At 43.6% G+C, this 12,310-nt stretch overlaps 1 protein-coding gene across 2 annotated transcripts in view; it reads left to right on the forward strand.

Moving 5' to 3' along the window:
* Positions 1-10,537, forward strand: part of agpat4 (1-acylglycerol-3-phosphate O-acyltransferase 4 (lysophosphatidic acid acyltransferase, delta)) — a 247,761-nt gene extending 237,224 nt beyond the window's left edge. For both annotated transcript variants that reach the window (XM_068044614.1, XM_068044612.1), the window contains exon 9: positions 10,040-10,537. In XM_068044614.1, the coding sequence (XP_067900715.1) occupies positions 10,040-10,128 (89 nt within the window). In that variant the 3' untranslated portion in view covers positions 10,129-10,537. The remainder of the gene's footprint in view (positions 1-10,039) is intronic.
* The last annotated feature ends 1,773 nt before the right edge of the window (positions 10,538-12,310 follow it).

Below are 12,310 nucleotides of genomic sequence, written 5' to 3' on the forward strand. Positions count from 1 at the left end.
GACTGGAAAAATCAGATGGGCAGAGGTGAGGAGTACATAGAATGTTTTCGGGATAATTTCTTGGAACAATACGATCTGGAGCCAACCGGAGAGCAGGCTATACTGGACCTGGTATTGTGCAATGTGATAGGATTAATTAATGACCCCATAGTTAAGGTGCTTTTTCTTTAAGCTTGATACTATCTTTAACTGTTTTAGTTAACCACATATGTCAGGTCCCACCCTGGGAATTTTTCTTTCTCGTTGAAATGTATCTATTCTGTGTATTCTGAAATATCCCCTTAAATGTCTGCCATTGCATCTCTATTGACCCATCCCTTAACCTGATTTGCCAGTTCACTTTAGCTAGTTCTGCTTTCATACCCTCATAATTGCCCTTATTTAAGTTCAAAATACTAGTCTTGGACCCACTCTTCTCTCCCTCAAACGGAATGTAATATTTAATTATGATCGCCTTAAATAAGAGCAATTATGAGGGCATGAAAACACAGCTAGCTAAAGTGAACTGGCTAATTAGGTTAAGGGATAGGTCAATAGAGATGCCGTAGCAGGCATTTAAGGGGGTATTTCAGAACACACAGAATAGATACATTTCAATGAGAAAGAAAATTCCAAAAGTGGGACCCACCATATGTGGTTAACTAAAACAGTTATAGATAGTGTCAAGCTTTAAGAAAAAGCCGATGATTGCGCAAAGATGGGAGGCAGGTCAGAAAATTGGACAGAATATAAAAAACAGTGAAGAATGACTAAAAGATTGATGAAGGTAAAATTACAGTACGAGAGAAAGCGAGCTAGAAATATAAAGGCAGATAGTAAGAGGTTCTTTAGATATTTAAAAAAGAAAAGCTAACAAAGTGGGCGTTGGTCCTATAGAAAGTGAGTCTGGGGAATTAATAATGGATAATAAGGAGATGGCAAATGAATTGAACAGATATTTTCCAACGGCTTTACTATTGAGGATACAAGTGACATTGCAGTATTAGCTGTAAGTCAGGAAATGGAAGGGAGGGAGGAACTCAAGAAAATTACAATCACCAGGGAAGTAGTACTGAACAAATTGTGGAGCTGCGGGCTGACAAGTCCCCGGGTCCTGCTGGACTTCATCCTAGGCTGTTAAAAGAAGTGGCTAGTGAGATAGTTGATGCGTTAGTTTTAATTTTCCAAAATTCCCTAGATTCGGGGAAGATTCGTTCGATTGGAAAATAGCGAATGTAACTCCTTTATTCAAAAAGGGAGACAGAAAGCAAGATACTACAGGCCAGTTAGCTTAACATCTGTCTTAGCGAAAATGTTAGCCAGTATTAAAGACGTTACAGCAGGGCATTTAGAAAAATTCAAGGTAATCAGGCAGACGCAGCATGGTTTTGTGAAAGGGAAATAATGTTGAACCAATTTATTGGAGCTCTTTGAGGGAGTTACATGTGCTGTGGATAAAGGAGAATCGGTGGAAGCTAATAGAATGTACTTAGATTTCCAGAAGGCATTTGATAAGGTGCCACATCAAAGGTTATTGCAGAAAATAAAAGCTCGTGGTGTAGGCGATAACATATTGGCATGGATAGAAGACTGGCTAGCTAGCAGGAAACAGAAAGTAGGCATAAATGGGTAATTTTCTGGTTGGCAAGATGTAACGAATGGTGTGCCACAGGGATCTGTGCTGGGGCCTCAACTTTTTACAATTTATATAAATGACTTGGATGAAGGGACCGAAAGTATGGTTGCTAAATTTGCTGATGATACAAAGATAGGTAGGAACGTAACTTGTGAAGAGGACATAGGAGGCTACAAAGGGATATAGATAGGTTAAGTGAATGGGCAGAGACCTGGCAAATGGAGTACAATGTGGGAAAGTGTGAAATTGTTCACTTTGGCAGGAAGAATAAAAAAGAAACATATTATCTAAATGGTGAGAGATTGCAGAGCTCTGAGATGCAGAGGGACCTGGGTGTCCTAGTGCATGAATCGCAGAAGGTTAGTATGCAGGTACAATACGTAATTAGGAAAGCTAATAGAATGTTATTGTTTATCGAGTGGAATTGAATACAAAAGTAGTGAAGTTATGCTTCAGCTATACAGGGCATTGGTGAGACCACATCTGGAGTACTGTATACAGTACTGGTGTCCTTATTTAAGGAAGAATGTAAATGCGTTGGAGGCAGTAGAGAAGGTTTACTAGACTGATACCTGGAATGGGTGGGATGTCTTACGAGGAAAGATTGGATAGGCTAGGCTTGTATCCCCTGGAATTTAGAAGAGTAAGAGGCGACTTTATTGAAATATATAAGATCCTGAGGGGTCTTGACAGGGTGGATGTGGAAAGGATGTTTCCCCTTATGGGAGAATCTCGAAATAGAGGTCACTGTTTTAAACTAAGGGTTACCCATTTAAGACAGAGATGAGGAGGAATTTTTTTCACTGAGGGTCATGAGTCTTTGGAATTCTCTTCCTTAAAGGCAGTGGAAGCAGAGTCTTTGAATATTTTTAAGGCAGAGGTAGATAGATTCTTGATAAGCAAAGAGGATGGAAGGTTATGGGGGTCTAAGTGGGAGTGTGGAGTAATGAGTTCAGCCATGAACTTATTGAATGGCAGAGCAGACTCGAAGGGCCGAGTGGCCTACTCCTGCTCCTACTTTAAACGTTCGTATGTTTTTCTGGACAGGACATCCTGGGCAATTTTCCATTTTCAGATAGATGCCAGTGTTGTAGCTGTACTGGAACAACTTGGCTAGGTTGGGAGTATGAGACTTCAGTATTACAGCTGGGATGTTGTCGAGTCTCACAGGGCACTCAGCTGTTTGATACCATGTGGAGTGAATCGAGTTGGCTGTTGGTTGGCATCTGTGATGCTGGGAACCTTGTGAGGAGACAGAGATGGATCATCCACTTGGCACTTCTGGCTGAAGATGGTTGCGAATGTTTCAGCCTTGTCATTTGAGCTAATGTTCTGGGGTCTGTCATTGAGGATGGGATGTTCATGGAGCCTGCTGCTCCCACACTGGATTACTGCTCATTCCCACCTCTTTCATTGGTAGCCAATATTTAAGCCACTTTGCCATGCTAGCCCTCATTTTTTCCCTTCAAAAGCATATTAAATTTTTTCTTTTATGACTATGCTTTTTTGGGCTCCTCTTAATCTTTCCCTCTGTACAGTGTTGTCCTCACCCTCTTGTTAAGTGAACTGACGGAACCCTACATGAGACGCTCCGTAAAGTTGTAAGATGGTTGTGCCCATTGCAGATTTTATATTTTGTGAAGTACCTGTTAGTCATTGAATCATTTTTTTCCTTTTTCCCCCTATTTTTAGTAGTATATCATAGAAGATTCTAAAACTAAACATAACAACCATGGCATAACTTGTATGGAGATCCTTGATGGACTTGAAAGAACTCTTAACTAATAAGTGCCCAGGGATGGACCGTATACTTGAGGTTGGATCCAGGAACAAAATCTTCAATGCTAGTGCTCATTGTGAGGGAATCGATGAATATAGAAATTTTCAAGACTGAGGTCACTAGATTTTTGTTGGCTAAGGGTATTGAGGAATATAAATTAAGAATGAGTAAATGCAGTTGAGGTTCAGATCAGCTATAATTTGAATAAATGGTGGAACAGGCTTAAGGGAATGAATGACCTTCTCCTGTTTCTATGTGAAAGTTTTGTATGTTCTGGAGACTTATTGGTAAAACTTAGAAAGTGACATAAATGAAATTGATACAATATCTGAAAATTGAAAAGTGTGATGTGCCAAATTGTGATTGTTGGAAGATGGTGCAGTGTAATGCGACAAGGAGGAGCTTTTCAGATTTTACTTTTTTTTATTATAGTGCATACACTTCTAGGTCAGCCCTACACTCTGTGATTTCCAGGTCTATTGTCTAATTCACATATAACTCACATTGCATAAGGGTTTTTGCATAACATGTATGTATTTTAGATACAATTTACCATAGTAATGAATTACTGAAAATATATCGTTCAGGGGTTTTAAATTGGATGGAAATTCGTTATTGAGCTTGAGTAAATATTTGATTATGATTTAACTCTTGTGTTCACATTGCCTACACCAGTGGCATATACACTGTAATGTGTGTTTTTTGAATATGGCCCTGCAGTTTCCCTAACTTGGATACTTGTATAGTCCATCAAAACTTTGTGTATATTTTACTTTTCTCATGAACTCCAAAGTCATAGCCACTCGAGTCAAGTCTGCTCTGGAGTTAGTGATTCACCCTGACCAGACCTGCACTGTACCTGGCAGGAAGATCTCTGATACTCTCGTGCTACTCAGGGATTCGATCGCCTTGTACGGGACAGGAGGGTGGACACCTGCCTCATCAGCCTGGACCAAGAGAAGGCTTTTGACAGGATACCGCACACCTACATGATGGACGTGCTGTCCAAAATGGGGTTTGGGGAGGGAATCTGCAATTGGATCGAACTGCTCTACATAAACATCAGTAGCGCAGTCTCAATCATTGGGTGGGAATCAGAAAGTTTCCCGATCCAATCTGGAGTCAGACAGGGCTGTCCTCTCTCCCCTGTCTTGTTTGTTTGCTGTATTTAACCCTTTGCTGAGTCTATTAGGAAGGGTGACAATCCCACGTAGTGGAGACACCCAGGTTAAAACCTCCCTGTACATGGCTGTCTTCTGCTCGGATCCGCTTTCCATTCGCAGACTGATGAGCATCTGCGACCAGTTCGAACTGGCCTTGGGAGCCAAAGTTAACCACGGCAAGAGCGAGGACATGCTCTTTGGGAACTGGGCTGACCGATCCTTTGTTCCCTTCACTGTCAGGTCAGACTACCTGAAGGTGTTGGGAATATGGTTCGGAGGGGCCGGGGCATGCACCAAAACCTGGAAGGAGCGAGTAGCCAGGATACACCATAAGCTGAGCATGTGGGAGCAGCGATCTCTTTCCATTGTGGGTAAGAACCTGGTCATCAGATGCGAGGCGCTCACGTTGTTGCTGTACGTGGCGCAGGTCTGGCCCATACCCTACTCCTGTGCCGTGGCGATCACCCAAGCCATTTTCCGCTTCATATGGGGTTCCAAAATGGACCAGGTCCGGAGGGACACGATGTTCAAACCTCTTGATAAGGGCGGGAAAAATGTACCCAACGCCGCCCTCATCCTGATGACCACCTTCGTGTGCGGCTGCATCAAGCTGTGCGTAGACCCCCAGTACGCAAACTCCAAGTGTCACTATGTGCTGAGGTTCTATCTGCCCCCAGTGTTGTGAAGGATGGGTCTGGTCAAATTGCCGCGGAACGCTCCATCCATTTGGACTGTGCCGTACCACCTATCCTTTGTGGAAAAGTTTCTACAGAAAAACACCTTTGACCACCAATCCATCAGGCAGTGGTCTGCACGGAATGTCCTAAAGGCCCTAATGGGAAAAGGAGATGGTGGATCCGGTCGGATGGTTCCCTGAGCAGACTGCCAAAGGCATTTGGTGGAATGCCTCATCACCAGAACTTTCAAACAAGCACCAAGATATAGCTTGGCTGGTGGTGAGAAGAGCCCTCCCCGTCAGATCCTTCCTGCACGCCCGGAGTCTCACACCCTCTGCACAATGTCCTCGAGGTGGCTGTGTTGGGGAAGAGACGGTTGCCCACCTCTTTCTGAAATGTGTCTTTGCAAAGCAGGTGTGGAAAGAGATGCAGTGGTTTTTGTCGAGGTTCATCCCAAGCAGCTTTGTAACACAGGAGTCTGTGCTCTGCGGTCTGTTCCCAGGGACGCACACTGAGATCAACATCAACTGTTGCTGGAGGACTATCAATTCGGTGAAAGATGTCCTTTTGGTCTGCCCAAAAATTGCTGGTCTTCCAGCGCAAAGAGTTGTCCACGACCGAATGTTGCAGACTAGCACATTTTGGGGTAGTCAGGATGGCCGAGAGGTCTAAAGCACTGCGTCAGGTGACCGTTCATATCCCACTTTGGGCGGCATAGTGGCGCAGTGGTTAGCACCGCAGACTCACAGCTCTAGCGACCCGGGTTCGGTTCTGGGTACTGCCTGTGCGGAGTTTGCAAGTTCTCTCTGTGACCGTGTGGGTTTCCGCCGGGTGCTCCGGTTTTCTCCCACAGCCAAAGACTTGCAGGTTGATAGGTAAATTGGCCATTGTAAATTGCCCCTAGTGTAGGTAGGTGGCAGGAGAATTGAGGGAAGGTGGGGATGTAAGGGATATTGGGATTAATGTCTTCTTTGGCCTCCTTATCTCGAGAGACAATGGGTAAGCGCCTGGAGGTGGTCAATGGTGTGTGGAGCAGCGCCTGGAGTGGCTATAAAGGCCAATTCTAGAGTGACAGGCTCTTCCACAGGTGCTGCAGAAAAATTTGTTTGTCGGAGCTGTTGCACAGTTGGCTCTCCCCTTGCGCTTTTGTCTTTTTTCCTGCCAACTGCTAAGTCTCTTCGACTCGCCACACTTTAGCCCCGCCTTTATGGCTGCCCGCCAGCTCTGGTGAACGCTGGCAACTGACTCCCACGGTTTGCAGACGTCTTTAAAGCGGAGACATGGACGGCCGGTGGGTCTGATACCAGTGGCGAGCTCGCTGTACAATGTGTCTTTGGGGATCCTGCCATCTTCCATGCGGCTCACATGGCCAAGCCATCTCAAGCGCCGCTGACTCAGTAGTGTGTATAAGCTGGGGATGTTGGCCGCCTCGAGGACTTCTGTGTTGGAGATACAGTCCTGCCACCTGATGCCAAGTATTCTCCGGAGGCAGCGAAGATGGAATGAATTGAGACGTCGCTCTTGGCTGACATACGTTGTCCAGGCCTCGCTGCCATAGAGCAAGGTACTGAGGACACAGGCTTGATACGCTCGGACTTTTGTGTTCCGTGACAGTGCGCCATTTTCCCACACTCTCTTGGCCAGTCTGGACATAGCAGTGGAAGCCTTTCCCATGCGCTTGTTGATTTCTGCATCTAGAGACAGGTTACTGGTGATAGTTGAGCCTAGGTAGGTGAACTCTTGAACCACTTCCAGAGCGTGGTCGCCAATATTGATGGATGGAGCATTTCTGACGTCCTGCCCCATGATGTTCGTTTTCTTGAGGCTGATGGTTAGGCCAAATTCATTGCAGGCAGCCGCAAACCTGTCGATGAGACTCTGCAGGCACTCTGCAGTGTGTCATGTTAAAGCAGCATCGTCAGCAAAGAGGAGTTCCCTGATGAGGACTTTCCATACTTTGGACTTCTCTCTTCGACGGGCAAGGTTGAACAACCTGCCCCCTGATTTGTGTGGAGGAAAATTCCTTCTTCAGAAGACTTGAACGCATGTGAAAGCAGCAGGATGTATTATTGTAGGATTAGTATAAATGGGTGGTTGTTGGTCGGCACAGACTCGGTGGGCTAAAGGGCCTGTTTCACGCTGTATCTCTCTATGACTATGACTATTCCAAGGTCAAGGACTATGTGCTGAGGAACGCACTAAAGCTCCGGGCAGCCGTGACAAAGGCTCAGTGGGGAAAGATCACTGTACAAGGCTCCCCCCCCCCCCCACCCCCACTCCCCCGACCAAGGTGAACTGAAAGGCTGGATCCATGGAAAACCCCTCGAACTGTAGCCAGAAAATATTTGTTTGCTGTAAAATGTACATGGCATGTAAAATGAAATGGAAGGGTTGTGAGGCAACTCACTCCTGTATTGAAGGAAACTGATCTCCTTTGCATTCTTTGTATTGTTTGACTTGGTGCTTTTTGGAACTGTTTTGTAATGTATTTTTAACAGATTTTTATGAATAAAGTTTATTTTGGAAATAAAAAAAATACTTTTCGAATGAACTCAGACCATTTGACTATGATTGAATTTGCTTGCCTGTATAAACCCAGCCTTGAATAGATGTACAGTGAGTTATGCTATGGCACTTGAGGCCACTACACCTGTTGTCAGCTCTTCCTAATCCTTAAGCTCCAAAAATGGTTATGGTTTGAGCCCACTAAGCACTGGCTGGGATGGAATTGCCAGTTCTCCATGGGTGTGCAGGACTCTCCAGTTGACCTCTGGATTGCAGGAGGGGCAAATGACAATTCCATCCTCGCCAGTGCTTAGTGGGCTCAAACCATAACCATTTCCATCCAATTTAAACACCTCACTGTTAGTATATTTTCTTTTACTAAGAACACATCAACTACCATTTTATAGTATTTGTGTGGATCATCTACAATCTGAAGGTTAAGTTATATAGTAGAAGTAACAGAGGAAAATAGGGCAAAAAATGTTTCCAAATGAAGGGCTTCTGATGATATTGCTCATGAAAAGGAGTTTGACTGTGTGCCTGGTAGGACCAGTTATTGGGCTTAAGCTTGGGAACAAAGTATAAGCAAACCAAGGAGTGGAGTACAGCTATGGAGAAAGGAGTGAGCTCCTTGAGGCTTGTGGATACTTGTCTCTACATCTGTGTGCTGTGAATGAGGGTCTAAGTTTGTGCAAGTAATCACTGTAGAAGTGTACGTAAATCCAACGAACCTCACATTTGCATTATACTAGATCAAAATTGTGAAAAGATTTTTGCCTGTCTGAACTTGATTGGGATGTGTGGTGACATTTTTTCCCTTATATTTGGTTAGAATGTGGTTGGGGAGAAATGTTTTTTGTAGTTTGGTGAATGTCTAGTGGAAAATAACCACAAAGTCACTTCACCAATCGGAAAGAAGATAGAGATACTTGACAATTATGACACATGAAATATATTAAAACAGTTTTGTCTTATAATGTTAGGATTATTCAAGTAATGTTTCGAAGTACCTCGAATTACATAGAATACACAACCAGTCCATGCTGACATTTATGCTCCTGTCGAGCCTCTTCACATCCTTCCTCTTCTAACTATATCTGCATAACCCTTTATTCCCTTCTCCCTCATGCTTATCTAGCCTCCCTTAATTTCATCTAAATAACTTGCCTCAACTACTCACTGTGCGACTAAGTTCCATATTCTCACCACATTCTGGGGAAAGCAGTTTCCTCTGAATTCCCGGTTTGATTTCTTGGTGACTACCTTATATTGATATCCTCTAGTTTTGCTCTTCCACATTTGGAAACACTCTATGTCTACTCTGTCGAAACCTTTTATAATTTTAAACACCACTTTTGGTCCACCCCTCAGCCTTCTCCAAGAATAAGAAACGAAGCCTGTTCATCCTTTTCTGATCTGTATAACCTTGCTTTTTGGTATCATCCTTGTAAATCTTTTTTGCACCCTCTCCAGTGCCTTAATATCCTTTTTATTATATCCTTTATATGACAACCAGAACTGCACACAGTACTCAGTGCTGTCTAACCAAGGTTTGAAACAAGTATAGCATAACTTTTCTCAATTCTACCCCTCCAGAGATAAACCCTAGTGCTTGGTTTGGTTTTGGTTTGCCTTACTAACCTGGATAGCTACTTTAAGTGATTGTGTATTTGTATTCCCAGATCTGTGTGCTTATCTACCCCATTTGGATTCTTATTTTCCAATATGTGATCTCCTTATTTTTCTTAGCAAAATGTAATGCCTCACACTTGTGTTGAAATTCATTTGCCAATTATATACCATTCTTCAAGTTTATTAATGTCGTCTTGTAATTTGTTGCACTCCTCAATGTTGACTATCCCACTCCCTCTAATTTGGTGTCATCCGCAAATTTAGAAGTTGTAATTTTGATTCCAAATTCTAAATGATTAATATAAATTGTGAACAGTGGTCCCAGTACTGATGCTTGTGGGACCATACTTTTCACCTTCTGCCACTTTGAATAGCTACTCTTTACCCTTACTCTTTGTTTTCTGTCTTGCAGCCAGCTAGCTATCCATTCTGTTACTGGTCTCTTGCCTCTGCATGCCTACTCACTGGCATTTGAAAGTGAATGTGAATGAACCATTGACTGAGGATATAACTGAATCTTAATTTAACTCTAAGCAAGAAAAGAGTTGTCTCTAAAGGACCTGTAAATTTGCAAACAAAAAATTGTAATTGATCTGTGGTGTTAGTTAGCACACTGATTTGATTTATCTATATTATGTATTGAAAATGCTATCTGTTTGTTTTCCAGCCTCTGTTGGTATGCGATGGATGATCGGAATGACAGAAATAGAAAAGGGCTCCAGTTATGGCGACAATGACATGAAGCGAAAAAATTAATTTCCATGGAGACTGCTAGTACCTTTAAAGGGAGTAAATATATATTTTTGAAGAGGAGTTGTGGCAGATACTGAGGTCAAGGGGATGATGCATCTAAATTGCCGTTTCTTAAGTGTACAGATCACTGTGTAGAGTGGCATCTTAATCTGCACAAATGGGTAGAATGGATTGGTATCCGTTTGTGATGTATGTGGTGTGTGAAGCCATTCACACAGTAATAAGAAATGGTGAAATTGGATATTGTCAGAGAATGCCACCCCAATAGTGGTACTTGCAGATCTGACAAATTGAGGCTTTCAATATTATATGACATTTCAATCTAAATGGAAATTACTTTTTTAAAAGAAAACCTGGTGTAACTGAAAAATTCAGTCTTTTTCTAATAACATAAAATTGTGCTTCTAACTTATTCAAATGCATTTGTATTTTAATGAATCCGAGTCATTTTTCAGGGCTACATGCATTGAGATTGTGTCTTTCATCACTAAGTGTTGAAATATTTGGTATATGGTTCCATCCCTGCCAAAGGTGGTGCTTTGACTGATCTGCAAAGTAGGCAGATCTGGTATTGCAGATTAGAGTCATAGAGGCGTACAGCATAGAAACAGGCCCTTCGGCCCACCGCGTCCATGCCGACCATAATGCCTATCTATACTAATCCCATCTGCCTGCATTAATTCCATATCCCTCTATGCCTTGCTCATTCAAGTACCTGTCCCGATGCCTCTTAAATGTCGCTACTGTTCCTGCTTCCACCACCTCCTCAGGCAGCTCATTCCAGATATCCACTATTCTTTGTGTGAAAAATTTACCCCTTTGACCCCCTTTAAACCTACTCCCTCTCACCTTAAATCTATGCCCTCTAATTTTAGTCACCCCTACCATGGGAAACGGACTCTGGCTATCTGCCCTATCTATGCCTCTCATAATTTTATATACCTCTATCATGTCCCCTCTCAGCCTCCTTCGCTCCAGGGAAAACAGACCCAGCCTATCCAATCTCTCTTTCTAACTCAAGCCCTCCAAACCAGGCAACATCCTTGTGAATCTTTTCTGCACCCTCTCTAGCTTAATCACATCTTTCTTGTAGTGCGGCGACCAGAACTGCACACAGTACTCCAAATGTGGCCTAACCAATGTCATGTACAACTGTAACATGACGTCTCAACTCTTGTACTCAATGCCTCTGCCGATGAAGGCAAGCATGCCATACGCCTTCTTCACCACCCTGTCTACCTGTGTTCCCACTTTCAGGGAACTATGTACTTGCACCCCAAGGTCTCTCTGCTCAACAACACTCCCCAGGGCCCTGCCATTCACTGTATATGTCCTGCCCTGGTTTAACTCCCCAAAATGCATCACTTCACACTTGTCTGCGTTAGATTTCATTTGCCAATCCCTTGCCCACTTTCCCAGTTGATCTGTATCCTGTTGTAACTTTAGACAACCTTCTTCACTATCCACTGTACCACCAATTTTGGTGTAATCTGCAAACTTACTAATCATGCCCCTTACATTCACATCCAAGTCATTAATATATATGACAAACAACAGAGGGCCCAGCACAGATCCCTGCGGCACACCACTGGTCACCGGCCTCCTATCTAAAAAACAACCCTCCACTACCACCCTCTGCCTCCTATCACCAAGCCAATTTTGTATCCAATTTGCTAGCTCACCCTGGATCCCATGTGTTCGAACCTTCTGGACCAGCCTACCATGCGGGACCTTGTCAAAGGCCTTGCTAAAGTCCATGTAGACAATGTCCATCGCCCTGCCCTCGTCAATCCTCTTGGTCACCTCCTTGAAAAACTCAATCAAATTCGTGAGACATGCTTTCCCACGCACAAAGCCATGCTGACTATCCCTAATCAGACCATGCCTTTCCAGATGCATATAAATCCTGTCTCTCAGAATCCCTTCCCTTCCAATAACTTTCCCACCACTGATGTAAGGTTCACTGGCCTGTAGTTCCCTGGCTTATCCCTGCTGCCCTTCTTAAATAAAGGCACAACATTAGCTATCTTCCGGTACCTCACCCGTGGCTAACGATGATACAAAAATCTCTGCCAGGGCCACAGCAATCTCCTCCCTTGCTTCCCATAGCATCCTAGGATACACCTGGTCAGGTCCTGGGGATTTATCCACCTTAAAGCGCTTCAAAACCTCCAACACCACCTCC

Source organism: Heterodontus francisci, chromosome 13 (assembly GCF_036365525.1).
Source record: "Heterodontus francisci isolate sHetFra1 chromosome 13, sHetFra1.hap1, whole genome shotgun sequence".
NCBI lineage: Eukaryota > Metazoa > Chordata > Chondrichthyes > Heterodontiformes > Heterodontidae > Heterodontus > Heterodontus francisci.